The 26367-nt window shown below is 44.9% G+C and overlaps 3 protein-coding genes and 1 long non-coding RNA gene across 4 annotated transcripts; 2 read left to right on the top strand and 2 right to left on the bottom strand.

Moving 5' to 3' along the window:
• Positions 1-2875: 2875 nt before the first annotated feature.
• LOC136472445 (uncharacterized) lies at positions 2876-3368 on the bottom strand. Its single transcript, XR_010762347.1, has 3 exons — positions 3215-3368; positions 3018-3142; positions 2876-2952 (listed from the first exon to the last, which is right to left on the bottom strand). It is a non-coding gene; the product is annotated as an uncharacterized lncRNA (long non-coding RNA).
• A 7314-nt stretch (positions 3369-10682) lies between these two features.
• Positions 10683-12932, top strand: LOC136469306 (protein FAR1-RELATED SEQUENCE 5-like). Its single transcript, XM_066467546.1, has 2 exons — positions 10683-12809; positions 12897-12932. The coding sequence occupies exons 1-2, from the start codon at positions 10683-10685 to the stop codon at positions 12930-12932; spliced, it is 2163 nt and encodes a 720-aa protein (XP_066323643.1).
• A 474-nt stretch (positions 12933-13406) lies between these two features.
• Positions 13407-14836, top strand: LOC136469305 (E3 ubiquitin-protein ligase RSL1-like). The gene has a single exon (XM_066467545.1). It carries the CDS (start codon positions 13407-13409, stop codon positions 14241-14243), a length of 837 nt encoding a protein of 278 aa, XP_066323642.1. The 3' UTR covers positions 14244-14836.
• Positions 14837-19042: 4206 nt separating this feature from the next.
• LOC136472444 (uncharacterized) lies at positions 19043-24678 on the bottom strand. The gene is made up of 3 exons (XM_066470152.1): positions 24198-24678; positions 20205-21846; positions 19043-19859 (listed from the first exon to the last, which is right to left on the bottom strand). The coding sequence occupies exons 1-3, from the start codon at positions 24560-24562 to the stop codon at positions 19251-19253; spliced, it is 2616 nt and encodes an 871-aa protein (XP_066326249.1). The 5' UTR covers positions 24563-24678; the 3' UTR covers positions 19043-19250.
• Positions 24679-26367: the final 1689 nt, after the last annotated feature.

Raw genomic sequence — 26367 nt, 5'->3', positions numbered from 1 at the left:
ATGATCAGGAAACAGCGATGGATTCTATATTTATGGAGGCGCCACGATCTCCATATGGGGAGTTTCCAAATGACGAGCACGCCACCGCCAAGCTGAGCGGCCCCTGTAACCCGCGAGAGGAGACTGGAGGCCCAAGCCGAGCGGCCCATGGGCGACGTGCATGTGGTCGTGGCCGAGCCCGAGTGGCGCCTGGCGAGCGTGCGCTCGAGCTAGTGCTTGTGCGCGTTCTAGTGTCCGCCTACGAGCTGTAGAGCTACCGCCGGCATTAGTGGCACGCGAACAGCTGTGGCGGCTCGGACTCGACAGCCACCACCAGTTACTGTGGCATTGGTGGCACGCGAACAGCTGTGGCGTTCTAGTGTCCGCCTACGAGCTAGTGCTAGTGCTTGTTACTGGAGCAGGAGAAATTGGAGAAACGAATTACAAAAGTTTTGTACCCAGTTGTTACTGACGGTGGCTTTGTCATCTCTTCGCTTCCATGCATTTTCCCATTGTTTCAGTTTTCTTCTTTAAGTAGGTTTCAGATTTAAAATAAATGGGGGCAAAAAAATTGTTGCCACGGGACAAAGTGCCAGCCAGCAGCTAGGTCGGGCTCAACCACGGAGGGAGCCTAACCAGGCCGCGGCAGCCCAATTGGCCCAAGTGACAAGAGTGAGAGTATGCATTGTACTTCAGTAGTTCGATGTCTGCAACTTCGCCTGTTCTTTTATGCTGCGTTCTTGGTTGGTCTTTCAGCAAGGTGGGACTAAACCATCCGGCGCCTGCCTATCAACGAAGGCTCTAGCCATTTATTTCATGATGGGCCGAGCATGCAGTCCGTGGACATACAAAACAGAATGGAAGCCCAACACCGGACCGGCCCGGGGAACGAGAGAGAAGCAAAGGTTGTGTGGGGTCTGCGTACCAGTGTGTGTAGAAACTTGTGGACAGGAGAAGAGCTCTTCCCCACCACACCACCCGTTCGGTCACCAGTCTTCCTCCTCTGTCCTCTCCCGCCTCACGTCTCACACCAGTAGAAACGCCAGGCGCCAGCAGTAGCGGACCCGGACCACCACCACGCCGCCAACCCTAGGGTTTACGAGGAAGGAGGAGGAGGGAGCAGCGCAGCGGCAGGCCGATGGTGTCGATGAGCACGACGCCTTACCCGTTGGATCCATCGGTCCCGGCCGTCGCCGGGGGAGGAAAGGAGGAGGAGGAGGGGCGGCTGGCGCGGGAGGGCGCCGCCGCCGCCGCGCCCACGGCCGTGCCTGTGGCCATGCCGTCGGTTGGGAACAAGGAGGATGAGGGGCCCCGGAGGGTGCGCAAGCCGTATACCATCACCAAGTCGCGCGAGAGGTGGACCGACCTCGAGCACGACAAGTTCCTCGAGGCTGCAGCTGTGAGTCGTCCCGTCCCGCTCTCTCTCCCATCCTATTCCTGACCTAAGGGCCTGTTTGGCCTAGTACACCCTAGAGTCTCATCTCTTGGGGGCAATCACTCTTTATCCCACTGTGGAACATGACTGGCAGACATCCTAAATTGTTCGTTATCGTCCCGTAGTTAGATTCTGCCTAGTTGCCTCTATATTTGACCCTACTAAGTTGTTCTGAATGGCAATGTCTTACCCTAAGGATAGCCGTTAGGATTTTAGTCACATGTATCTAATCCATTATTATGGATCCTGGTCGCATACATGGCTTGTCACCTAAACAGATGCTTTAGCAGTTTATGGACATTTCATACTTGTAGAATGCCTCGTGCCACACATCTGGAGTAGCTTTCTTACATATTAATCCTTCTTACATATTAATCCTTTCTTACATCTGGAGCAGCTTTCTTACATATTAATCCTTCTTACATATTAATCCTATCACCTAAACAGATGCTTTCTTACATATTAATCATTTCTTACATCTGGAGCAGCTTTCATACTAAGGTTTTAGGATAGTTACGGTTTTTAGTCTTACTGTTTTAGGTGAGGATATTTACATTTTTTTAAAGGAGATGCATACTGAGTAACTATTGGTTGCTCTGTATACCAGTGACCAAGTGAAGCACCTGCAAGAAAATACCTTTCATCGTATGGCCTTCAACTTAATTTTAGTTACAGTAGATAGGATAGGAATAGTTGCATGAAATCTGGTGTCAGTAGCTAGGTACCATCACTGAAAGTGGCCTCTCTTTGTGTATCCACTATGTGGTTCCTGCTATACAATTATTCCCTCCAAGGGCTACCATTGAATCGCCCTGTGCGTCGCACTCATTTATTCAAAGTTTCGGTGCTCTCCAAAGTGAGAACAGGAGTTTCGACATTCTTTCGCGGTCTTCCTCGTCCTCTTTTCTTACTTTCAGCTGCAGCTGTATTTCCTTCAAAACCTTTCGCTCGCGGTCGTCCCCGTCCTCTTTTCTTATCTTCAGTTCCCGATGTTGTCTTTTCTTTCCCTTCTCCTGATGCTTTATTTGCTTCCCCTCCTTTCCTTCCATTGCTTTCTTTCATGCTAGCCGCAGCGATTGTTGGAGTTCCCATTGATGGCGATAGTGTCTGCACATCGTCTGCATCTTCATTCCGTTCGTTCCCCCCTCGTTCCTCCGGATATTTTGCAAAGTACTCTTCCTTCTAAGTATCATCCACCAAAAAAAATGTTAGATACACCCGACAGTCTGGAACAAGTTGTTGTAACTCAAATATTTTAATATGCAGTAAAAGCACAGACCGTGATAGGTTTTCCATTTGAGGGTAAGTATTCCAGGTTGCGCTCAGAATGGAGCAACCTCGTGCATATTCTTAATCTAAAACTTTTCATTTCCTTCTATACAAGCGAAAGTAGCGCATGTCATGTAATAGTTTTTGTTTCAGTATGTAGCAATTTGGAAGTGACAATAATTCTAAGACTCACCGGTGTGAAATCATGAGCCATTTGTTCTCCGTCCCATGCCAGTATATATTTTATTACATACGCCCCACACGAAATACTGCAACGGAACATAAACATAAGTAATTGGAGTACAACGTTAATACAGCAAAGGAAAAAGAGTACCTGTCGGTTTGTTGCGGTATGTTATCATAGGGAACTATATCCCAGTCGCGCAAGTTAATTGGTTTTACAAATATAACCAAGTCTCTCTTGACTGAATACTCGATGCATGTCTGTATGCCTTCCACCTAGTGGACGGCGAGATACATGTTTAGTTTCATCAACTGGTAGTTGTAGTTACATAGAGGATCTGTACTTACCAATGCCTTCTCTAGGTCTCTGTCTCGCATTCCTGGTATAGAGTTAAGTATCTGTACCTCTATCTTTATAAAATTCAAGACTAGGAGAGCCCAGTGGTTGTTGTTTATATGCATTGGCACAAAAACCTGGGAAAAATAATTGAAAACTATTGAGTGTATGGCTATAATCCAAACTGGCAAGATTTCCAAAATTCATAGTACAACACGAGATAGCAAACAAGCAAAAGTGTCAAAACAAAATCAGTATTACGTACCAAATGCCTTCCTTCACATTTTTCGGCAATTATCTTCCTGAATGTCAAGTGTTCGTCAGGACCCAGATTATTTGTTGCCAACTTATGGGCTTGGAACGTTGTTATATATGATGCCGACTCAGTCTCCACATTGCTGATATGAACAAAGGCATTTATGACCTGCAAAAGGTTGAGTTAGTACATAGTAGGTGTGTGCATGTTTGTACTGACGACATGGATGTGAAATGATATTACCTCATCTACTATAAAGCCCCCTGTAACATTTTGGCGCAGCTGATCTGCTGTAAGAACATGGCCATCTATGTGTACAACCGTAGCGTGGTCGTAACTTGATACTAAGAAGATGGCAGCGTCTGTGTCAATTTGTTTCAAATTGTAATCATTGTCGATAATGGGCTGTCTTGGTTTGATATGTGTAGAGGGGTTGCCGATAATATGCTTCCCTGGTTCATTATCGCCTTGCTGTTGCATGATGTTTTCTGTCGTACCATTTGTTGCAGTGGGTGCTTCGTCATTTATTCTTGCCAATGTCTGTTGGAAACGTTTGCGGTGTGATTCCTGCAATTGGTATTTTTTTGTAAAATTCCAAAGTATCTATTGTAGCACCAGACATGAACTAGTGATAACTGAACTTGTGCAGATGTAATACCTGCAGATGTGAAGATGTAGTCATAGAAGATGGCTGAGCATTTGTAGATATAGGCATAGGTGGCTGAATTTTTGCAGATGTAGGCATAGGTGGCTGAACTTTTGCAGATGTAGGCAAAGGTGGCTGAACTTTTGCACATGTAGGCTTAAGTGGCTGAACATGTGCAGTTGTAGGAGTAGGCTGAATAAGAAGCCGCACTAGCTGTCGGAGTTCCTGTTTTTTGACACATTGTTAGATAATGAAGCATGGATGGGTAGCTAAAATAAGTATTCTCACGCTGGTTACCTTGATTTCCATTTTGATTTGTGCATTTTCAGTTTCAATCTTACTCACCCTGGAAGCTTCCAGTCTCATTTCTTTTTTAAACCTAGCAAACTCCTCATTTTGTGATAGTATTTTAGTACCAAGTTTGTATTCCATCTCAATAGTTTTTTTTTCCACTTGCAGTCCAAGGTGAGTTTCGGTGTCGTTTTTCCATTCTTCAAGGCTTTTCATCTACATAATTAGGATATAATGAATTAGGCACACAGAGCTTGGGCACATAAGTAGAGGCCATACTTACTTTTTGGTTGCTTAGACCCTCCTCGCGTACTGGTGAATTTATCATGTACCCCTCGTGTGCATATTTTGATTGTCGCGCTTGTGACATTGATTCTTCTGTTGGTTCATTTTTTTGATGGCTGGAGTGACAAACACGGGGCAAAATAAGCTGCAAACAATTAAGAAAGTTAGATTGTACGCATGACAACAGCATCATATTGATGCTATGTTTAGAAACTTACAGTTCCTCCATTTATCCCCTTCTTCATAAAAGCCTTCGTTCGAGCATTAGCATTGGTGTCATTCCACATCACCATCCGTGGTTGGATTGTCTGGTCGTACTTGACCCCGTAAGTGCTGTCCTCAATAATGACACGCTCCCAGTACCAACACTGTGAACAAAATGAAGAAAACACGTAAGATAAAAAATAAACACTGTTTATAGGTGTTGGTTGTACCATATAGAACTCACCTGTAGCAGAGCCAAATTGCCCTTTAGGGTGGCTTCTTTTTGTGTGTTGTAAGTATGGCATGAGTTTAATAAATGGGTCAGAGTGAATTGTCCCCAATTAAATTTCCGAATGAGTGATACATGTTCAACAGCTTGTATATAACTATAACTGACATGGGGCTGTGTATTTGGTGCTAGAATGACACCAATTGTGAACAAGACAAATGCTCTTTTGAAGTCATCATCCGGAGTTTTTGAGTCACGAATCATGCTTTCCAGATTCCTTAACTCGAGCTTGTGGTTTGCATCGGCATACCTCTTAAACAATTCATTTTCCACAGTTTTCTCTTCACTGGTCTTTGTTTGCTCTACATATTCGTCTACATCTGCGCCTTCAATTCCCAGTCCCATTATGTCTCTCACATCCTCTGGATAAATAGTAATATCTTGATCACATATTTTGAAACATTGGTTGTTGACTTGGTATGTTTGTGCAACGTCCTTTATCATTATTTTCCTGATACTCATCTTTGGCATACGAAGCAGCCCCCCAAATCCCATATCCTTAACAGCAGCCTTGTGTTCTTCCGATAAACCACGTACGACTTTTTCAAATCTTGTAGGTGAGTGTGTTAAATGAAAAGACGCAGTCTGCAGCAACCAGTTGCTCTTTGATAAGTTGCTAAAAATGTAGAGGCAACTTACACAAAAACTGGAACTGGATATGGAGATTACCTGATCGTTGTTGTCACCTCGCTCTTTTGTAGTACTACCCGTGGTACCATTGGCATCTGCATCAAATTATGTGAATAAGAAATGTTAAAGTTGGTGAGAGAAGTAGTTTTTACTTTGCTGATTAACAATGAATGCTGCAATTGTAATCTGGTGATAGATTGTCACTGATCCTGTGTTTTTATTTTCAGGGATAGCAGCAATGCAACAGCAGCCGAGCAGTAGCATTAGCAGCCAAGGAACAGCAGCCGAGCAGGAGCAGTTTCACTATTATCAGCAGTTGATTTGGTGGTAATTTACTGTAACAAAGCAATACACACCGTGGTGAGATTGCATGTGATTGCATCTTCTGATTTGTAGGACACAAGCGCTTCTGCTGTAAGAGCAAATGCAATTGGTGATTTTAAACTCCAGGGAGATGGTGATGGTCACAACTCAGGGGAAATGGGGGTTTCTGGTCTTGACGAAGAGCCAACTTGACCTGGTTTGGTGTCGAAAGGATCAATCAATGAAGGTAGACGCCTTTCTGATGATGCAATTAAAGGGATGGTAGCATCATCAGGAAAGAAGCATCTATTGCGTACAGAGGTATGTTTTGTGGCTTCTTGAGTTCAAAAGGGAAATGCAAGATTTGGAAGCAGATCACTAAGCATTTTATTACTCAATTTGTTCAGGTTGAATCTATTCTCAAGGATTAGTGGAAAAATGAAGCTAGGTTCTGCATGTTAATTTCTGACTTCCAGAAGAATACGTTAAGTGAACCAGAAAAGAGAAGGGGCTATGAAATGTTTCTGTTGAATAGTCTCCTCGTGGGACCAAATAGATTCCACCCATCACCTAGCTCTAGTCTTGGAGTAAGTATCTCAGTCATCTAGCCGACTGAATTTTGTTCTAGAGTTGACTTAATATTTCGAGTTTGTTGTATATGGTACATGTATGCTGTATCAACAGATAATAAATGTCTATTTACACTGGAATGATTTCATATGTAGCACAATAGTGATTGGTTGGAAAAAAACAGGGCAAACTTACTTGTAATCTTTGCCTCATTTTGAACCCAGTTGGCGATTGCAGTCGGAGTACGAGGCTGTCCTCCATCTGCCGCTGTATCCATAGTGCCAATTCCAGACGATGGATTACTCGGCTGGCCTCTATCTTCTGCCGTACCCATTGCCGGCGAGATGAAACAATAAAAAAGAGATGAGAAAGTAGAGAGAGGATGCGGTTTGTGAAGGATGTTGTAGGGTTGATACGATCAGGAATGAGCAACTGCGAACCTACAGGAAAGAGCAACTGTGATCCTACAATTACGGAGGCCACGTTCTCCAGTGGAGAGTTTCCAAACAAGAGCACCCTACCGCTAAGCCACGTGGCCCATGTAAGGGGAGTCAGGAGGCCCAAGCCGAGCGGCCCATGGGCGGCGTGCATGTGGTGGTGGCCGAGCCCGCCGCCGCATGAACGTGGTGCCTGGCGAGTCCTCATCGATCACCGGCATTTCTGAACCGAGCACGCCGCCGCGTCAACGTGTCATTTTTTTTTTCTTTAGCACTAACAAGGAGTAGTAGTTTGTTGCCACCGCTGGTCGTTGTTAGAGCTACATCCCCGATGCTTGGTCTAGAGGACAACGTTTCGCTGCTTCCGTCACCTTTTCATGGGTCTCGAGCATTACGAACTTGGGTGAAGCGGATCTTGAATGCATCAATGGCAAGGGAGAATAGCTCAATGGCATCGGATGGCTGGTAGACGGCGCGAGCGATTCACAACGATTCTCCGCATTCTGCGTTGCTCGCAGCTTGACATGATATGAAGTGAACCGGTCATTCTCATCTCTTGCCAGAGTGATGAAGCACTAGGCATAACATGATAGGAACTAACCCGCCACTCTCATGTGCCATCCGAGTGGACCAATAGGCTAGCACGATAAGAAAACACAAGCGATCACTCTCATCCTTTGTCTGAGTGGACTCCTAATCTTGCACGATAGCAACTCAACCTACACTCTCCGGGGCTAGTCCGAGTGGACTCATAGGCCCAACCTGAAAGGAAGCGAACCGATCACTCTTACATGTACTCCAAGTGTACTAATAGACCTAACATGATAGGAAGTGAACCGGTCATTCTCATATCTTGCTAGAGTGATGAAGCACTAGGCATAACATGATAGGAACTAACCCGCCACTGTCATGTGTCGTCCGAGTGGACCAATAGGCCAACATGATAGTAATTTGAACCAATGACTGTAGCCACGTGTTTTTAAAAGTGTGATCGCGAGTTTTTCTTTATTTTAAGTTCTAGCTTTTTACTATCAATTAGTAGTTTAACTCAAAAAATTAGCTACATAAAAATTGGATGTGAATGGTGACAGCCTCCCTAGCGGCAGATATAAAAAATATTAAAATAAATGGTGGCAAAAAAAATTTGTTGCCGCAGGCCAGCATCAGCTAGGTAGGGCTCGACCACGGGGAATAAAATCAATTTCTTTTTTTTTTATCAAAAAATTCTGATTTTCTGGGTCTAGTGAATAAATGGATAGAGCCTGGCTCTAATTCTGGTAAAATAAAAAAAAAAAGCAACGAGCTTAACTTCTTAATTGGTTAATTGGAAGGATTCCCCGATCTAATTAGACGTTAAAAATAGATTAGTGCCTAATGCAGGGAAAGGTTAGGTTTTCCTATGAGTGGACCCTTTACTTTTTTTTTCAACCTGAAAGGTAGCGAACCGATCACTCTTACATGTACTCCAAGTGTACTAATAGACCTAACATGATAGGAAGTGAACCGGTCATTCTCATCTCTTGCTAGAGTGATGAAGCACTAGGCATAACATGATAGGAACTAACCCGCCACTATCATGTGTCGTCCGAGTGGACCAATAGGCCAACATGATAGTAATTTGAACCAATGACTGTAGCCACGTGTTTTTAAAAGTGTGATCGCGAGTTTTTCTTTATTTTAAGTTCTAGCTTTTTACTATCAATTAGTAGTTTAACTCAAAAAATTAGCTACATAAAAATTGGATGTGAATGGTGACAGCCTCCCTAGCGGCAGATATAAAAAATATTAAAATAAATGGTGGCAAAAAAAATTTGTTGCCACAGGCCAGCATCAGCTAGGTAGGGCTCGACCACGGGGGGAGCCCAACCAGCCCGCGGCAACCCTTTTCGCCCAAATGAGTAGTGAGAGTAGGCATTGTATAGTTTAGGAGTTCGATCCCTGGTTCTTCTCCAGTTCTTTTATGCTGCGCTCTTAGCTGCTCAGCGAGCGAGGTGGGACTAAACCGGTTGCAGATGGCCGACGGCCGTATTCACGTGGCTTAGTTGGGCCACGACCACGTGATGGGCAGGCCCAGCCGCCGCCCGCTCCCCCTCCTTGATTCATCGCGTGCGCACGCAGGCCGATAGGCCCAGCAACCGCGGCCGGGCGCACGCGTCAGCGACCCGGTCCCTTCCCCACTGCGCCGCATCGACCGGGAATCCACCGCCGCCCGATTCCCGCGCACGCGCCCCCCAAGGTTCCCCGCGCTCGTGCATATGAAGATTAGGCCCAGAGCACCGCGCCGCCCCCTTTGAACCCTACAGGAGCCGCCCCGAGCCCTATCCCTAGCCCGCGCACCGCCATAGCCGCCGCCCGGATCTCTACCCGCCGCCGCCGTTGATCTCCACCTTCACCGCGTCACCGGCGTCTAGAAGCCTCAACGACCTTCGCAGCGAGGTGAGCAATCCGTCGGTGCCATTCATGTCTCTCTTATGTACGAATTGTTGGTTTGGTTGATGGAAATCGACAAGGTTTTCAGTTGCAAATGCATTTGTTCTTAGCCTAGTATGTCTCTAATTTGAAACATGTGAGTTGACATGTTCTTCACTTTTGCTTTCAATTTAAGTATTCAGAATTCCATACACTGCAGAGGCAGGAGCAAACCTAAACTCATTTCAGATAAACACATACCATACTTCAGAGAAAAGAACATTGTATAAATTTTGTCAAAAAAAAATTAATAGGCTATGTTGCTGTACCATACAGATAAAGTACCACCCTGCTCTGCTATGTTGCTTCTTCAGTTCGGCTCCAAAGCAATAATGATGCTATACATATCATACTCATAGATGTATTGATTCTTCAGTTGAGCTGCAACTGTTGGCTACTTGAGGTGTGGGTGCGGACCAATTTTTTATAGCAGCAGCTGCATTAGCAAATACCTACATGTTGAGTGTTACTATGAGATTTCCTTTACCATGAATACTTGTGGTCATATCAAAGGGATTTTTGTTCCCTTTAATTCCAAATTTTATCTTGTATTGGTAGATGGCCACACTTATTGCAACAAAGTCTGATACTCTGGTCCTTGGAGAACGATTAAAAATGTCCGCATATCCTTTACAGCGGCTAAACCCTTTTTTAGCCTAGTGGATAATGTACGAACAGTAGGGCTGTTATTCCGGGTGGTTCCTTGAGCCAGCCCTCAAACCAGCATCCCGGGTTCAATCCCTGGCCTTGGCACTGGAAGGCTCCTCCGTTCGCTTTCATTGTGGAAAAAAAAGATATCTATGAACATGAACGCTGTTGATGCCATAATAATATAGTAATATGTGGGAATGGGAAAGGAAAACAAGTGTTGTCATACTGTAGTCCTGAATATTTGTTGACATTGCCGTACGGATGTTTGCTGCTGCTAGTTATAATTATTTTTCCTGTACTTTGTTTCCTATGTTCAGGCACTTCACCATCAGCGCTACTAGGTAGAGCAACCGAGTGACTTGTATGTGAAAATGTAGCATGAAATCGTGCCTTTACAGAACTATTCCTTCAGACTTTTCTCAAATGTCGCTGATTGATGCAGGAGGAAATGCCGGATCTTGATTCTTTGCTGGAGTACAATGAAATTGTTAGGAAGAAATTTGGTAGTGAAACAGAAGGATATCTGTTTTATAACAAATACGCTAAGGGGAAAGGATTTAGTGTTAGGAAAAGTTATTGTGAGTGGGGCAACGGCCACAATGAGAGGACCCTTCGGAAGTTTGTTTGCAGTTGTGAAGGTTTCCGCGAAGAGAAGGAGCTGAAGAGGGAGATTAAGAAGCGGAAGCCACGGAATATAACTCGTGTTGGTTGCCCGGCTAAATTTGTGATTGCTTGGGATCAGAACACAGGGCAGTGGTATGTGAAGGATTTCATCTATGAACACAACCATCCAATGGTGGAACGAGACCTTGCTTGTCTTCTGCGTTCACATAGAAGAATCAGTGATGAGCAAAAAGCTGATATTGTGGCGATGCAGATTTCTGGGATCCGCAAACACCAGATAATGAATATTATGGAAATGCAGTATGGTGGGTATGATAAGGTTGGATTTGCAACAAGGGACTTGTATAATTTCTGTCATCGTAATAAGGTGGAGACAGTTGCTGCTGGTGATGCTCAAACAGTCATCAGTTACCTGACAGAGTGCAGACGTAGGGATCCTGATTTCTTCTTTGACTACAAGACTGATGGGAAAGGGCACCTGAAAGGACTGCTCTGGTGTGATAGTCAATGTCGCCTTGATTATGCAGCATTTGGTGATGTCATCGTATTTGATAGCACGTACAAAACGAATCGGTACAACCTGCCCCTTGTTCCTTTTGTTGGGGTGAATCACCATGGCAGCACTGTTCTTTTTGCATGTGGAATTCTTTCCCAGGAGACAATTGAGTCATATGTGTGGATTCTTAGGACATTCTCTGATGCCATGGTTCAGAAGCATCCTGTTTCCGTGATCACTGATGGAGACCTTGCTATGCAGAGAGCAATCGGGCTGGTGTGGCCGAATTCATCGCATAGGCTATGCATATGGCATATTGAGCAGAACATTGTGCGTAATCTTCACGATGATGGTGTGAAGGATGATTTCAGGTATTTCCTTTATGATTGTTGCTCCATAGAAGAGATTGAGAGGAAATGGCTAGAATTCTTGGATAAGCATAACGTTACAGATAAGGAGTCCTGGCTGTATCAGATGTATGAGAGGAGGAAAATCTGGTGTGCTGCGTACCATGCTGATAAGTGCTATTTAGGACTGAGGAGCAACCAGCGGAGCGAGAGCCTAAACTCTAGGCTTCAGGTAAATCTAGATCGTAAAATGACATTGTTCGAGCTGGTTGAGCACTTTGACCACTGCCTTTCGCGGCTGCGTAGTAATGAAGCGAATCTGGACTTTGAAGCATCGAATTCTTTGCCATGCTTAGAACCAGATGCTTCAATTATTGAGAAAGAGGCTGCGAAATCGTTCACACCAAGAATTTTTGCCAAGGTGCAGTTCAGCATAAAAGCAGCCAAAAAGTGTTTTGCGAGAGAGATTCTAGATGACTATGATGCGATTAAGTATATTGTTGGCAGGGAGGATAAAGGAGACAGAGAATACCATGTGGAATGTGAGATATGTGTTGATGGAGGCAATCTGAAGGGAATTTCTTGTTCTTGTCTTAAGTTGCAGTCCCTTGGAACCCCCTGCTCACACATCTTCTTTGTATTGGGATATCGCAAAGAACGTGAGCTTCCAGGCTGTTGTGTTTGGAAAAGGTGGACAAGGGGGGCCAAGAGTGCATTTCCTCCTATAAGGAAGAGCACCATGTATGACTATTCCGATAGCCTACAGAGATACCATGAGCTACGCAATATCAGCCACACTGCATCCTTTTTAGCATCTCGTTCACCTGAAGCATATGAGCGGCTGAAACGTGTTCTGCATGAGGAAGCTGCTATGATCCTGCCAAACGGAGGAGAGAACGGAGACAAGAGGTATGCTCCGGTGCTGCCGCAATGCATGGATGTTGATTCTGCAGAGTCCAGAAATGTCTTGGATCCCCTGCATGTTCCTGGCAGAGGGGCCCCGAAGAAAAAGTTGAAGTCAGTTTCAAATAAGAAGAGATCTAAGGTGAAATGTACCCTGTGTAAGGGTGAGGGTCACAATCGGCGAACATGCTCCATGAGAGAAGAGGTAGTTAAGAGTAATGTTCATCAAAGCTAACAACTGCCTGTCTGTGAGGATTGTGTAGTTATGGCTAATGTTACTCTTCATTTGTAGGAAACAAAGCTCCCTGAAGATGTGCTGGATATATGATTTGCCAAGGATCCGCTTGCTGTTGCACAATAGGTACGATTTGTCTATAAATGTATTCGTCAGAAATTGCAAATACATCATGGAATCATGCTGCTTGGTTTGTTCATATCGTCGGCTTTGTGTTCGTGTTGATGTGTTGCTGATCCGGGGCAATCTGACCCTAAAATTATTATCTGTCTAAACTACTTACTGTAATTAGTGCATTATCATTTTGTAGTGTGATTTTGCTTAGTAGGTAAATAAGCAATCTGTACACAATCAGTAGATGTGACCATTCCCTATACTTTGTTTTTCCCAAATGCTAGGAGGCACTGAAGGGCAATCGATTCAGTGAACCAGAAAGACCAAGCTGAAAAGCCTACTCGCTGCCTGCTTCGGTGGTCCTCACTCGGTGATGGGGATTGCTGGAATTGGGGTTGGAAGGACGTTCTGATAGAATTGTTCGAGGGGGGTTCCAGTGTCCATTGGTTGAGGATGGAGGAGAGGGTATTGTCTGAGGCAGGCGCGAGGGGTGAGGACGACTTCAGGAGCTGCTGCGGGGACGAGGAAGAGTGGGAGGACACCGAGGAGTCGTTCACGGCCGGCGTCGCAAAGGGGGAGCTCGACGAGGCCTCGGTGCGCCTCTTCTTCAAGGGCGTGTCGAGTCCCGAGGCGGAGGGGAAGAAGCTGTCTGGGATCGGGGTCGTGATGGAGAGGTCCCCTGGTGTGCCTGTTCTCAAGGTGCAGATGATCAAGGCAGGTTGTTCGCACACATATTGCTATAATTGCCTGACTGGGTATGTTGAAGAGAAGCTGCTGACCTCAAAGCTTCCCATAAGGTGCCCACAATTAAGGTGTAAATATCTTATTTCCGCTAGTGAGTGTAAATCATTCCTTCCAGTTAGCAGCTATGATTCCCTGGAGAGAGCATTTGCAGAAGCTGGCACCTCAGAAATGGAAAGATTTTATTGTCCCTTTCCAAATTGTTCAGTGCTGTTAGACCTTAGTCAGCACTTCTCTAGGGCAAGTTCATCAAGCCAGTCAGAACTCAGTTGTATCGAGTGCCCGGAATGCCATAGAGATATATGTATCAACTGTGGAGTGCCATGGCACATCATGATGGGCTGTGATGAGTACCAGAGCTTGCCTGCTGAGGAAAGAGATGCTGGAGACTTATCTTTGCATCAGCTTGCACAAAACAATAGGTGGAGGCGTTGCCAAAGATGCCGACGTATGATTGAACTAACACAGGGCTGCCTCCATATGACTTGCTGGTATGCTCTGTGTGTATATCTACATCCTCTGATGCATGTACTGTCTAAAGAAAACTAGTCAATTTATGCATAGAAGTGAGCTGTCCTGTTGTCTAAATCTAAAGTATCCAATTCCTGAACTGAGGTAATCCAAATGCTAGTGATTAGTGACCCAGCAGAAAAGATGATTATCTTTTAAAAGTACAGTAAACATTCATGATTTGCTTTGACTACTAATCCAATATTGATAGTTGTCCAAAATCAATGGAAATGTGTTAGGTAGTTATATTGTGTCAGTCCGCCATATTCTCACATCTCTGTGAAAGGTATGGTTGCTTGCATGAAAATGTTCATATTCAGTTCAGATTGTGCAGTTGGTCTCCATAATTCTGGTTCCCAAAAACTACACTGCAATTTGTTGCATGATATAAGAAGCAACAAATCTTGTAGCTGATTGAGTATAGGACCATGTTCATGTTTCTCTACACTAATATTCTGTTTGTATTGGGCATATCGGGATTCAGCCACGGTACTTCTTTTTAAGTAGCGAAGCGTGTTTTGTGTTGCCGTCACACAGATGGCCATTGCCATTAAAACGCATGTACTAAAGATTGTTCATTCATAAATACATGTGCTACTCTTTATCTTGGTGCTAAACGTCACTTGTGCAGGTGTGGGCAATAGTTCTGCTACTCGTGCGGTGCTGACTACGCTAGTGGTGTACAAACATGCCAATGCGTGTTCTGGGACGATGAAGCCATGGAGGCCTCCTCCGCTGAGCGATCCACCCAAGCAGCATCTGAGATCTGGGCATGGGACACATTTGACTGCATGCCGACCGCCGTGGAAGGGTACTCGGAGCAGGAAAGGGCACAGCTGGCGCTCATCCAGAGGTTCCTCGCCGGGGGTTTTAGCCTGGGAGACAACCACAACCCCAACCCCTGCCAGTCGCCGCCGCGCTGCGCCGACTCGTACATCGTCGACACCATGAAGGACCTCCACCAGCTCCCGTGGCTCGAGCGGTTCGTGTCGGTGATCAGCGACACCTACAACGATGACTACATCCAATGAGTGAAGAGAGACAGTTATAGATAGCAGTAAAGAAACGGCACATACTGAGTTCTCCGTTCAGAATAATAATATGTTTCCATGCCTGATATGCTTTCGTCATAAATACACTGGTGTTGTTTCCCCATTGTATGGTAACCTTTGGTGTTAGTGCATCAGCAAAAGAGTTCTCCATTTACAGTCTCGGTTATATGACTGTCTATTTCTTTCAAGTGAGTAATATATATCTTTGAGCTTTCTGAAATCACTCGTTTTGAATCAATCTGCAGCATGAGCAACTGCCTATATGATACCTGTTGTTCATTCACATAAGTGGCATCATTATGTTCTGTTGACGAAGGTTTTATGTTCGTGAATAACATACGATATTTTGGTTTGCTGGGCGCCACAGTTTTCAACGTCAGATAGCTCCGAGCAACTGGTCTATTCGCAAAGATGCATGCAATCTTCAGAAATAAGAAGACAAAATAAAGAAAAGGCTGTGGTGCCTCCATTATCCATACAAACTTTCTAGGATCCAACCAGTTATTGATCAAAATTGATCTCCTGTCCACTCAAACTTAAAGGTGATTTTTCACTACAGTTAGCTTGCATGGCGTGTCAATAGTACAGTACTGCAGTCAAATTGTACTTGAAGCAAAAGAACTACATGGATTAATTAGAATAAGCTGAACTGTTTAGGCTGATTAATCTAGACAGTTTTGCACATTGTATTGACTCCATGCCCTTGATGTGGAGGAGTGACCACAGCAAGCTTGTTCTAGGATAAGAAGGCACTCTCATGAATTGTCTAATGGACATTGCAGCACCTGTTTCTACCATTGTAGTTAGTAGAGCCCAGGCCATATAATGGGCATTCCCTGAGGGCGCTGCCTTTATCAACATTCTAATTAGAAGTAAAATAGACAAAGGACAAGCCACTGCAATTTAGTTTTCAGAAAAAAAATATCAGCTTGCACAATCACAGTAACATGCATTCAGTTTTCAGAAAAGTAGCAGCTTGCAACACTAATAGACCAAGTGTCCAAATAAAAGACCAAGACCAAGTGCATTCAGTTTTCAGAAAAATAAAACAAGTGACCAAGTAAAAGACCAAACTCCAACTATCCAATAGCTAAGAAGCATGTTTGTTCATCGCATGAGACATGTCGTCTTGTTCAGCTTCCTCATCAGCGCGTCGTTTCTTCATCACACGAGACATGTCGTCTTGTTCAGCTTCCTCATCAGCGCTGCCCGATAGATGGTCCTCCTCATAAGGCTGCCATGGATGGCCTTCGTCATCAGGCTGCCATGGACGGCCGTCCTCATCATAAAATCCAACTCCGTTCACTATGTACAGATGCCTTTCTCCTTGACGTAGTTCAGGGCCCACTCTATCGCATCTGTCTCGCCCGCCTCATCTGACTTGACGAATCTGAGATCTGAAAGCGGCTGCCTCAGCCCACTCATGTTCTCCACAACACCTAGGACAGGGACACCAACCTTCTTGCAGAGAGTTGGACTGAGAATGTGCTCTTTCCAACACCTCCCTTTCCAGACAAAACTAATAATTTGTGCTTCACAGTAGCCAACCTCTCAACAATAGCAACCACATCTGCAAAATACAACCAGCCAATAATCAGTTCATTTTCACTTAAATGATATACAAGCAGCAAGTAAATAGTGTCCCTGTATATATAATTCATTCATCCACCTACGGCTAATGGTATAATCACATTGAATTGCATGCAAACAATCCTAGCTCAAGATAAATGGCCACCAGCTACAAAAGTTAAGGCAATCACACATTTAACATGCTGCTTTGCAGTGAAATGTATCAAAAATAAACTACAATGACTAAATCACATTTAGAATTGTTGACGATTGCATTTAGGCAAAGCATTTATTTATAGTGATTGCATTTGGGAAAATCATTTATTTATAGCATTGATGGGTCACACTTGAAAACTTGATGGTGTAGTCTTTAGCATCCACTAAGTACATAATCACATTGAGTTTCCAGCTCAATCTGAAATTCTTCAATCCTCAACATTTACAACAAGCCGATGGATTGTGTACAATGTTCGTAAAGCTTCTCATTACTGAAAATGGAGGTAATCCATTGAAGCAGCTTTAGCAAATAGCTCAACATACTGACACTCAAGTAGCACAAATTGTAAAATATCTCATACTCCATAGAAAACCTCTCAAAGATCATGGAGATCCCAAGGTAGCTAAGAAGTTCATATCAGAAGTAACAGAAAATGACTGATGATATTTTTCCAAAGAATATTCTTTTTCCTGTGGTCTGATCTGCCATTCCTTGCAAGGTAAGGAAAAGGCAGGTTTGAAACAACAGAGCTTACAACCTAGCATAAAAAACCCCCACTTGAAACAAGATCCAAATAAGAAAACCATGCACAATTTTAATCTCACCAAATTCAAGATTCAAAGTTAGAACCTTCAATAACATTAGCTGTAGTGGCCTCTTTATATCCTTTTGGATTAAATGGATGTGGCATCTGGACATCACAACAGATCATAAATGAATTCTTTTACAGGAATGAACAGGCCATAATGAATTGTTTGTAAGGAATTGAACACATAGGTGAATTGTTTTACAGGAATTGCATTTCCCTAAGTCTCCACCACTTTCCTCACTGTGTTTTTATGCTAGCAAACAAAACTTTGAAGAAGTCACAAATTTAATTGCTTCAAGATTTAATTAATCAATTGGATTCGATTGGACGCTGGATGGGCACTTGTCCGGTGAAAATCTTTTATTAGGCAGCTGAAAACGATGGGAGTTGATTCTGAAGTTGTAGATCATTTTGGAATTTTGGAACATAGAGCTAGATAACAGTGAGTTGTAGATCATTTCGTTGTGGTATTCTACCACAAGATACAATTGTGTAAACAAGATTCTGGTAGTTTCTACCCACTCTGGCCACGTTTGGAATACATGAATTTCTTGTCAATTTCTTTGTTGGCATCTAGATAGAGAAAAAGGCAACATGTTCTCATGTATATGCATGCTTCTGATCTACAAAATTTGCAAATGATGGACACCAGCTTTCAGTTAATCTCATACAGATACAGAAGAACAGCTAGTTCGACCAACACAGTCTCAGCAACCCAGGTGCCACGTAAAGGAACATCCAATGCTACAATGCTACAAAAATGCAACGAAACAGAATAGCAGAGCAGCGCAGACCTTGAATGGGAGAAGCGATGCCTCCTGCTGCAAGATCTGGGCGACGTGGGCGCCGACAGCGCCTGCAGCAACGGCAGACGGTGGTGCTTCCTGCTAAGGGGCGCCGGCGCGGAGGGCAGCGTCACAGGGGCAGGGCGTCGGCGTCTGGCAGCGGGGCCGAGGGCACAACGGCCAGCGAGTGAGAGGGCAGGGCCGCCGGCACGACGCAGTGCGAGGGCGGCGGCGGCGGCTACAGCGAGGGAGAGAGCAGGGCGGCGGCTAGGGCGAGCACGCGAGCGAGGTGCGTGCGATTGGGGGAGACCGGCGAGTTCGGCGTGTGGTCTTGGGGGCGAGGGCGGGGGCGGGGGCGGGGATGGGCGCCGGTGCTGTGGGGAGGCGGATGTCGGGCAGGCCGACGACGTTTCCCTTCGCGTTGGTGCGTGGGCGGGCTGGGAGGTGGGCCGGCGGGGGCGGTGAGTTGTCTTTGCGAAATGACCATAATGCCCTTGAACGAATAAAAACAATAAAAATAGCTATTTTTGTTAGGCATCAGAAAGCGTCGACAAGCGTTAGGAAGCATTTTCAACCATCGTAAAAGGGCTCGAACTTTTAATACCAAAGTAATTATTCCAGGCACGTACGGGAAAACGGTAGCACACTTGTTCATAGAACGGATACAATTAGTGTGAAAACAACACTCCAATATATATGTTCCATAAAAATAGCGAGAAATGAAACAAAGCAAAGCACATACATACATTGATACATGTGACAACTAGAGATACACTAGTGTCCTGTGACGGAGCAAGGAATAATGCAAAGGGTTTACCAGTCACAAGTTGCTGGCTACATCTCTGACCAAGTCTTCTCAATTTCAGAAAAGAGGGGCTTGACGGTCTTCCTGAGCCCGAAATCAGTCCCAGCGAAGAGCATGCAGCTTTCAAGTTCAGACATGGTTTTCGAAGCTTCCGAAAGTGAACTCTTAAATCCCTTGTTTCTGAAGATTTCCACATACTGTTCGCACAGCATCACTGATTTAGCAATCTGACCGCAAAGCTTCACAATTCTCAGACAATCTGCTGTTGCATGTCGGTTGTCGTCTATTATGGTCTTGAGCTTTTCCACAAATGCTTCACGTCGTTGCTCCTCACTTCCTGCATTGTTCTCGTTCTGAACGGCAATCTGAATTGCACCATCCAAATCTGCGCTGTCCAGCTTATCACATATGACCTGTGCAAGGGACAAAAACGCTTCTTGCTCCTCTCTTTCTTGATCAGAAATTTCCTCTGTTTCTGTGTGGTCGCCGTCTGTACAAATGATTTGCATTTCTTCATTATTTGTGGATACATAATTTCCCTGGTTCTCCTCGTCTCCTAATGCAGCAGGATTGTTCTCACCCGCTGAAATTTTTCTTTGTTGCGATTTTGTTTTAATTGACATTATTTTTCCAAGGACCTGCAATGACAAAGTTACTTATTAGTTCTCTCTGTTTTTCTTTTATAATGGCTTCTTAGTGCATTAGCATTGTCTGGGTGCCAAGCCCAGAACAGTATTTTTTTTTTTCTTGAAACGAAGTCTCATCTAAAATGAATGGGAATGGAATTCAAATCAATGCGCACATGGTGCTTGTAATTAAATGAGAAGAGAAAAAAAAATTATGTTAACAACTTAACATGCTTCAAAGTATACTTATTATTTTCAGGAAAATTAAAACGGAAGTGTTGTGCTACTGATGTATTTTGATCAGATTAGATTAATATATTTGCACACTAAAAATCTAAAATATACTTGCGCACTCACCTTTGGCAGTATTTCCTTCATAGTACTGTCCACATTACAGTGAGCATACAGGTTCGCCATTATCTCTGCTGCTACTGTTCTCCGTGTGATGTTGTATCCATCAAGTATTCCAGTGAGATGACCAATAATGCCGTCTTGTGTGGTCATGATGAGGGCAGAGTTACTTTCCCTGTTAGCTGACAGGGATACCAGTGTCCTCCCAGCCATGGCGGCACCATCTCCATCAGCAAGGAAGAAGAGCTGCAGCTGCTTTGTGACGAGCACCTTTTTTATTTCCTCGGTGAGGTTGATAGACAAATCCAGTGCCAATTCTGTGAGGATCTCCATGGCTACCAGCTTCAGTTCTTGGTGATGAGCTTCATTGTTGCCCAGTTCAAGAATGCTCTTTAGGTTGCTCAGTGCCTGAACATTATTTGAGAAGATTTCATGGCTTCCGTCTGGAGCGCGGATGAGCTGGTACAACACCTTGAGGCATCTGGTTACAATGTCAGCCCATGCCTTATTTTTGACATCTTCAATTAAGGTCGCTGAGTAGACGGGTGCCGTGATCTTGGGAAGGAGGCCGGGTGTGCTGCATATGATCCTGCGGTTGTCGTCGTTGTTGGACGCCAGCCTCTCGAGGATGGTCAAGCCTTGCTGAACCAGCTGGTTGCTTCTACCTCCTTCCCTCTTGTTCCGATGACGGTGTTCTCTTATCGCCATTCTCTGCTGGTCCATCATCAGTTTCCTGCGCTCCAGCCACTCTGGTCCTATGTCTTCGTCTTGCTGATGCAGGGGCGGGTCATCAGGGACAGGGTCTTGGAACAGGGAGGATATGCACCGCATAGCCCCAGGGTAATTGGATAGATCATCTATGTGGGCAGCAACATCGGCCACGATCGTCGCCGCGAGCTCTCTAATCTCCTTTTTATCTTCTAGGCTGCCGGTCACTGAATGGCATCTACCGCGGCAGAATTGAACACAGGCTTCATCTAGGCGGCGGCGGCTACTGCTGCTTATCATAAGTGAATCTATCAGTCTCTGAATCCTGTGTCTCGAGGGAAGCAGCACCCAGCTCACATCTTCCCCCTTGTTAACGAAGGCGCCGAGTAGCCTTGCACCATACTGGTAGTCCTCCTGGGATTCAGAATCCAGCAACACAGCGCCGTACTTGATCAAGTCCATGCCCTTGATGGATAGAGGATCCTTCCTGCATTTCGCGCTGATATCAGAAATGTACCTGCCGATGGCATCCTCGCCCCACTTCTCTGTCAGCTGCTCCAGTGATTGGAGGCGTCTGACCACATTTGCCTCGTAGATGTACATAGGTAGCAGCAATACCAAGAACATGGCGCCTTGGAAAATAATAAGTGAATAGAATATGTTCAGTGTTGCCATCATGTCTGCCATGCTGTCAGTCCCATCCATGTGATAACCGTGATTCAGCTTCGCTATGCGCCATGACGAGATCCCTGCACAGGCCAATGGCCCGAGCACGTAGAACAGCCAGACGCACCAAAACAGGACCGTCAATGGCCATATCAATGTTATTAGTACTACTAGTAGTGCAGGAATACGAGCGATAAGGAAGTCCCCGGCACTGAATAGTTTCATCCAAAATTCCACGAAATATTGTAGATTGGTCTCCCAGTCCTGTAAAATCCTGCGGGCAACAAGCATGCATAGTCCGTCAGTGTCCTACCCATCTCATGTGCGCCCCTCCCAAAGTCATTAGTGAAAGAGTTTAGTCATTGCAACTTCGCAATATATGCATGTCCCCTTGTTCCTTTTCTCTCCCCCCCCCCTCCCTCATCTTTTTTTTTCTTTGTTAGCTAGTGTTTAGGTGACACTATAGGATTTATTTTATATAAATAAAATATCGTACCAGTTGCCTCGACCTAGATTAGAGGGCCTATTATCTTCTTAAGAAGTTGGCTTGTTTGGATACACCAGCTGGGTTAAGCTATTACAACCCAGCTAAAGCCAGTTAAAATTTAGCTAAGTCTATTAGCTGGAGCATCCAAATATCCTAGCTAACGTTTAGCTGGAAAACTTTTAGTTGACTAAAGTTGTACTTTGAAATTTTAGATAACTAAACTTTAGTTGGGTGCATTCAATCAGGCCCTAAGTTAGGGATACCTAGACGCAGGTAACATTATGGAAGCGACTCAAGTGATTCCACTACCGGACTCAGTGGCTTTGCCGAGTGCCAGGGGCACTCGGCAAAGCCCAATTTGCACTCGGCAAAGGCTTTGCCGAGTGCTGCACTCGGCAAAGGCCACTCGGCAAAGAAATGGGCCGGCAAAGGCGTCTTTGCCGAGTGTTTTTTGTCGGGCACTAGTGCCCGACACTTGGCAAAGTTGGAAACGAAAAAACCCGAAAAAATGGGATTTTTTTTATTGGTGGAGGCCCCCACCGGCCAGCGCCCCGCCCATCTCTAGCATTTTTCTGGCCCATCTCCGGCATTTTTCGCGTAAAATTCGGCTACGAGGCCGGCGGGATTCGAACCGGCGACCTCTCCCTCGCGCGTCCCCTCCTATAACCACTGCACCACACTGCCACCTATGTCGAGATTCCGTTTTGGTTCCCCACATATTATACTAAATCGAGTGTAAATTGCTTGTTTGAGGTCCTAAACGAATTCAAATAAAAAAATTGTAAACTACAAAGTTTCATAACTTTTCGAGATCTACACTTTTTGTTTAGGAAGTTTTTCCATCCGAGGTCGTTTACAAAATTTGAATTTCAAAATTTTGAAATTCAAACGCAGTTTTGCATGACAAGATGATTTCAAATAAAAAAGTTGCCAACTACAATGTTTCATAACTTTTCGAGATCTACCGAGTTTATTTTGGTTGTTTTTCCATCCGAGGTCATTTGAAAAGTTCGAATTTTAAAATTTTGAAATTCAAACACAGTTTTGCATGACAAGATGATTTCAAATCAAAAAGTTGCCAATTACAAAGTTTCATAACTTTTCGAGATCTACAAAGTTTATTTTGGTTGTTTGATCATCTGTTCATCCGACAAGGTCGTTCTAACATTGTTCACAAATCTTATATATCTCTCTTGTAGTTTCATGAACTACAAGAGATATGTTAGATTTGTGAGTAAATTTACTTTCACTTTGTCATATGAAGAAAAGACTAAAACAAACATTGTACATCTTGATGAGTTATACAATTTTGTAGTTGAAAACTTTTTTATTTGAATTAATTTACTGTTTCAAAATGTGCTTTGAAATTTTCTTTGCCTAGTGTAAAAAAAACACTCGGCAAATAGCTTCTTTGCCGAGTGTAAAAAAAACACCCGGCAAAGAGCTTCTTTGCCGAGTGTTTTTTTTTTTTGCCGAGTGTTTTTTTTCCGCACTCGACAAAGAAGCTCTTCGCTGAGTGCCCGAAAAAAAACACTCCGCAATCCACTTGGCACTCGGCAAAGAGCCGGTCTCCGGTAGTGTTCATTCGGCCTCACCAACTCTGGATGTGAATTCTTTTTTCAAAAGTCAACTCTGGATGCAAATGGAGTTGTTCAGGAACCGAGACCGCAAGAACAATCTGGTCGATCAGACAAAAGTGAATGCTCAGCTAACAAAGTGATTAGGAGTAATTCCAAAACAACATGTTTTTTCTTTTGTGTTCTTAGTGTGGCGAATAATTACCGTTGCCCTTCGGTTTGTTCTCTTCTCTCAGTTTTGAAGTTTTTTGGATGGACTCGTCCCTCGTCCCTAATTGGACCAAGTGGTGAAGTTGTAACGTGTGTTTTTTTATTGTTCTCTTGTCGAATAAAAAATATGGTAAATCTCTTGCTGTCTTCTTTTTAAAAAAAAAAAAAAAGCGTTGCAGCACACGCGGCCATACACTTAGTATTAGAAACAAAACGAAACATGCATGTTACTGTAATGTATACAAAACTGTTGTATATAATATGTAGTCTTGTGAATCTTGTATTGGAAATAAATACGTACAACGTACTTAGAGAGAGAAGGGAGAAAAATAGATCGAGGAGATTGCTCACCCGGCTGTCTGTATCACGGCAATTCCCATGATGCAGAAGAAATCCTCCTTCTTCAGCGACTGGACGTAGCCAAGGACAACCGTGGACAGCAAGAGAGCCAGGATGCCTGAGCCCTTCACAGCCAGTGAAACGTACGCCCGAACGTGTGCGTACGTCAGAGCATAGCCGTAGGCCCGAGTGTGGGCGTTCGCCGCCCCAGCGAGGCCGTACGCCGACCGACGAGCCCGAGTCTCAGCCTGACGAGCCATAACGCGGCTGAACGCCGCTCGAAAGACGCCGCGCGTGGTAACAGAAGGCCGCCGCTCCTGCTCGCCGGATCCACCGCCGTTACTCCCCTCTCCTTCGACGACACTATCAGCCGTCATATCTCACTAGCTATTGACTGGAAGCCTAGCGAGCTCGCGCACGCGCTTGGGACTGAAAACTAGAGTACTTGTTGCTTCCTGCTAGAAATATATGGAACGAAGCAGAGTGGCGGAGCGTGGCCCAAACGCAAGGGGGGGCCAAATTGCCTATTCAACAAAGCTACCTCTGTTTTTTAGTGAGAGCAATTTCAACAAAGTTTCCTCTGTTTTTTTCTTTTTTTTTTTTGACTTTGGTGTCTCATCGTGACCTCTAAAAGCACATGTCTGACATATTAGCCACTTAACAGAATAATAGCAGCTATTGATTTCGACATCTGATTCAATTTCTCAAACGTGTACGATTCATCGCGACCTCTGAAAGCACATGTCTGACATATTAGCCACTTAAAAGAATAACAGCAGCTATTGATTTCGACAAATGATTCAATTTCTCAAACGTGGACGATTTTCTTCCTCTTCCCCAACATCTGATTCATCTTCATCTCAAAGGAGTTTTCAGACGAACCATTGTTTTGCTACCTAATTAAGGAATTACATCTATGCAATTTCAATCTGAATCTAGTAGCAAAACTAAACATGAAAAGAAATAGAGCAAAAGATTGGAGATTGAAGAAATAACCTGTAGGCTAGCAGTGCTCCTGCTGTCATTTTTTTTAGAGAACGCGCTTAGGCGTGTATTTCATTAAGGGAAGTTAGGAGTAACACAGCGACGGCCAAGCTGATGGCGAGTGGCCAGCAGAAGAGACCGCCAACGCACAGGCAAAAGGAAAGGCACGCGCTGGCTGCTGGACCTATTACAGAGAGTAAAGTGGCGACAGAGGGGAGCGTCACTCTAGCATCAACCGTTCTGGGCGAGGAGCAGCGCCAAGCCGTTGAAGCCGGCGGCTATCCAAAAGTCGTCTTCTTCTGCTATGTGCTCCAATAGCGCCGTTTCCTGCTTCTGCTTCCTGTCAAAGATCCTCCTGTTGCGCTCCTTCCATAAGTTCCAGGTGATGAGCAGGACGAGGGAGTCTAGCGCTCTGGACAGGCTGACTGGGGCCCTGGATCGTGCGCGCAGCCACCACTCTCGTAGCTGGTCATCCTCTGCTGGTGCCAGGTGCTGCTCCTGCTGTCATTCAGAGTGCAGTCCTGCTACTGCTAGTGCTAGCGTTGCTGGCTTGCTTCACGGTACGGGCTGCGTCGGCGTGGTGGGGAGAGCAGAGAACGGGAGAAGTGTGGTGAGTGGCGACGAGGCGGCGACAGGCAACCAACTCTGCATGAATGCAGGAGCAGGACGACGGCGTCACGGTGAGTCGCGAGCAGGGCGGCTGCGGTCTCTGCTCTGCTGGTGGCGGCACGGCGCCATGGCGAAGGCGAACTAGCAGAGACGCGGTCGAGCGTGAGTGCGTGACTGCGGCCTCCGGCCTCCGCTCACCTGTTCTAGTCTGGGCTATTGCCTATTGGGCTTTCTTAGTTTCTTTGCATGGGCTGAAGAGGACTTGATAATTTCGTCTCGTACGAGGGGGGCTGGAGCCCAGTTTGGCCTCCACTGGGCTCCGCCCGTGGAACGAAGCTTCAGTGGTGAAGAAGACCCGTGGGAATGGGGGATGAATAAAAAGTCGTGCTACCTAATGTTCTTGGACGACCAGGAGATGCAAAGTAGGAATACTGGCTCTTTGTCCGCTCTCAGGAGCCTACTTGCTCCCGTAGTAATAAATTATAAGTTATTTCAAATTTCTTACGAAGTCAAAACATCTCAGCTTTAACCAAATTTATATGATAAAATAATAACATTTATGATACCAAATAAGTATTATTAGAATATT

Source organism: Miscanthus floridulus, chromosome 8 (assembly GCF_019320115.1).
Source record: "Miscanthus floridulus cultivar M001 chromosome 8, ASM1932011v1, whole genome shotgun sequence".
Lineage (NCBI taxonomy): Eukaryota > Viridiplantae > Streptophyta > Magnoliopsida > Poales > Poaceae > Miscanthus > Miscanthus floridulus.
This window is presented reverse-complemented; position numbering and strand designations above follow the sequence as displayed.

Excerpts from the sequence above, each read along its gene's own strand:
- LOC136469306 (XM_066467546.1), top strand. The coding sequence starts at position 10,683 with ATGCCGGATCTTGATTCTTTGCTGGAGTACAATGAAATTGTTAGGAAG. Across the intron at positions 12,810-12,896 it reads CATGCTCCATGAGAGAAGAG|GAAACAAAGCTCCCTGAAGA; the intron begins GTAGTTAAGAGT and ends CTTCATTTGTAG.
- LOC136469305 (XM_066467545.1), top strand. The coding sequence starts at position 13,407 with ATGGAGGAGAGGGTATTGTCTGAGGCAGGCGCGAGGGGTGAGGACGAC.
- LOC136472444 (XM_066470152.1), bottom strand. The coding sequence starts at position 24,562 with ATGACGGCTGATAGTGTCGTCGAAGGAGAGGGGAGTAACGGCGGTGGA. Across the intron at positions 21,847-24,197 it reads GCCGTGATACAGACAGCCGG|GATTTTACAGGACTGGGAGA; the intron begins GTGAGCAATCTC and ends TGTTGCCCGCAG. Across the intron at positions 19,860-20,204 it reads TGAAGGAAATACTGCCAAAG|GTCCTTGGAAAAATAATGTC; the intron begins GTGAGTGCGCAA and ends TTGTCATTGCAG.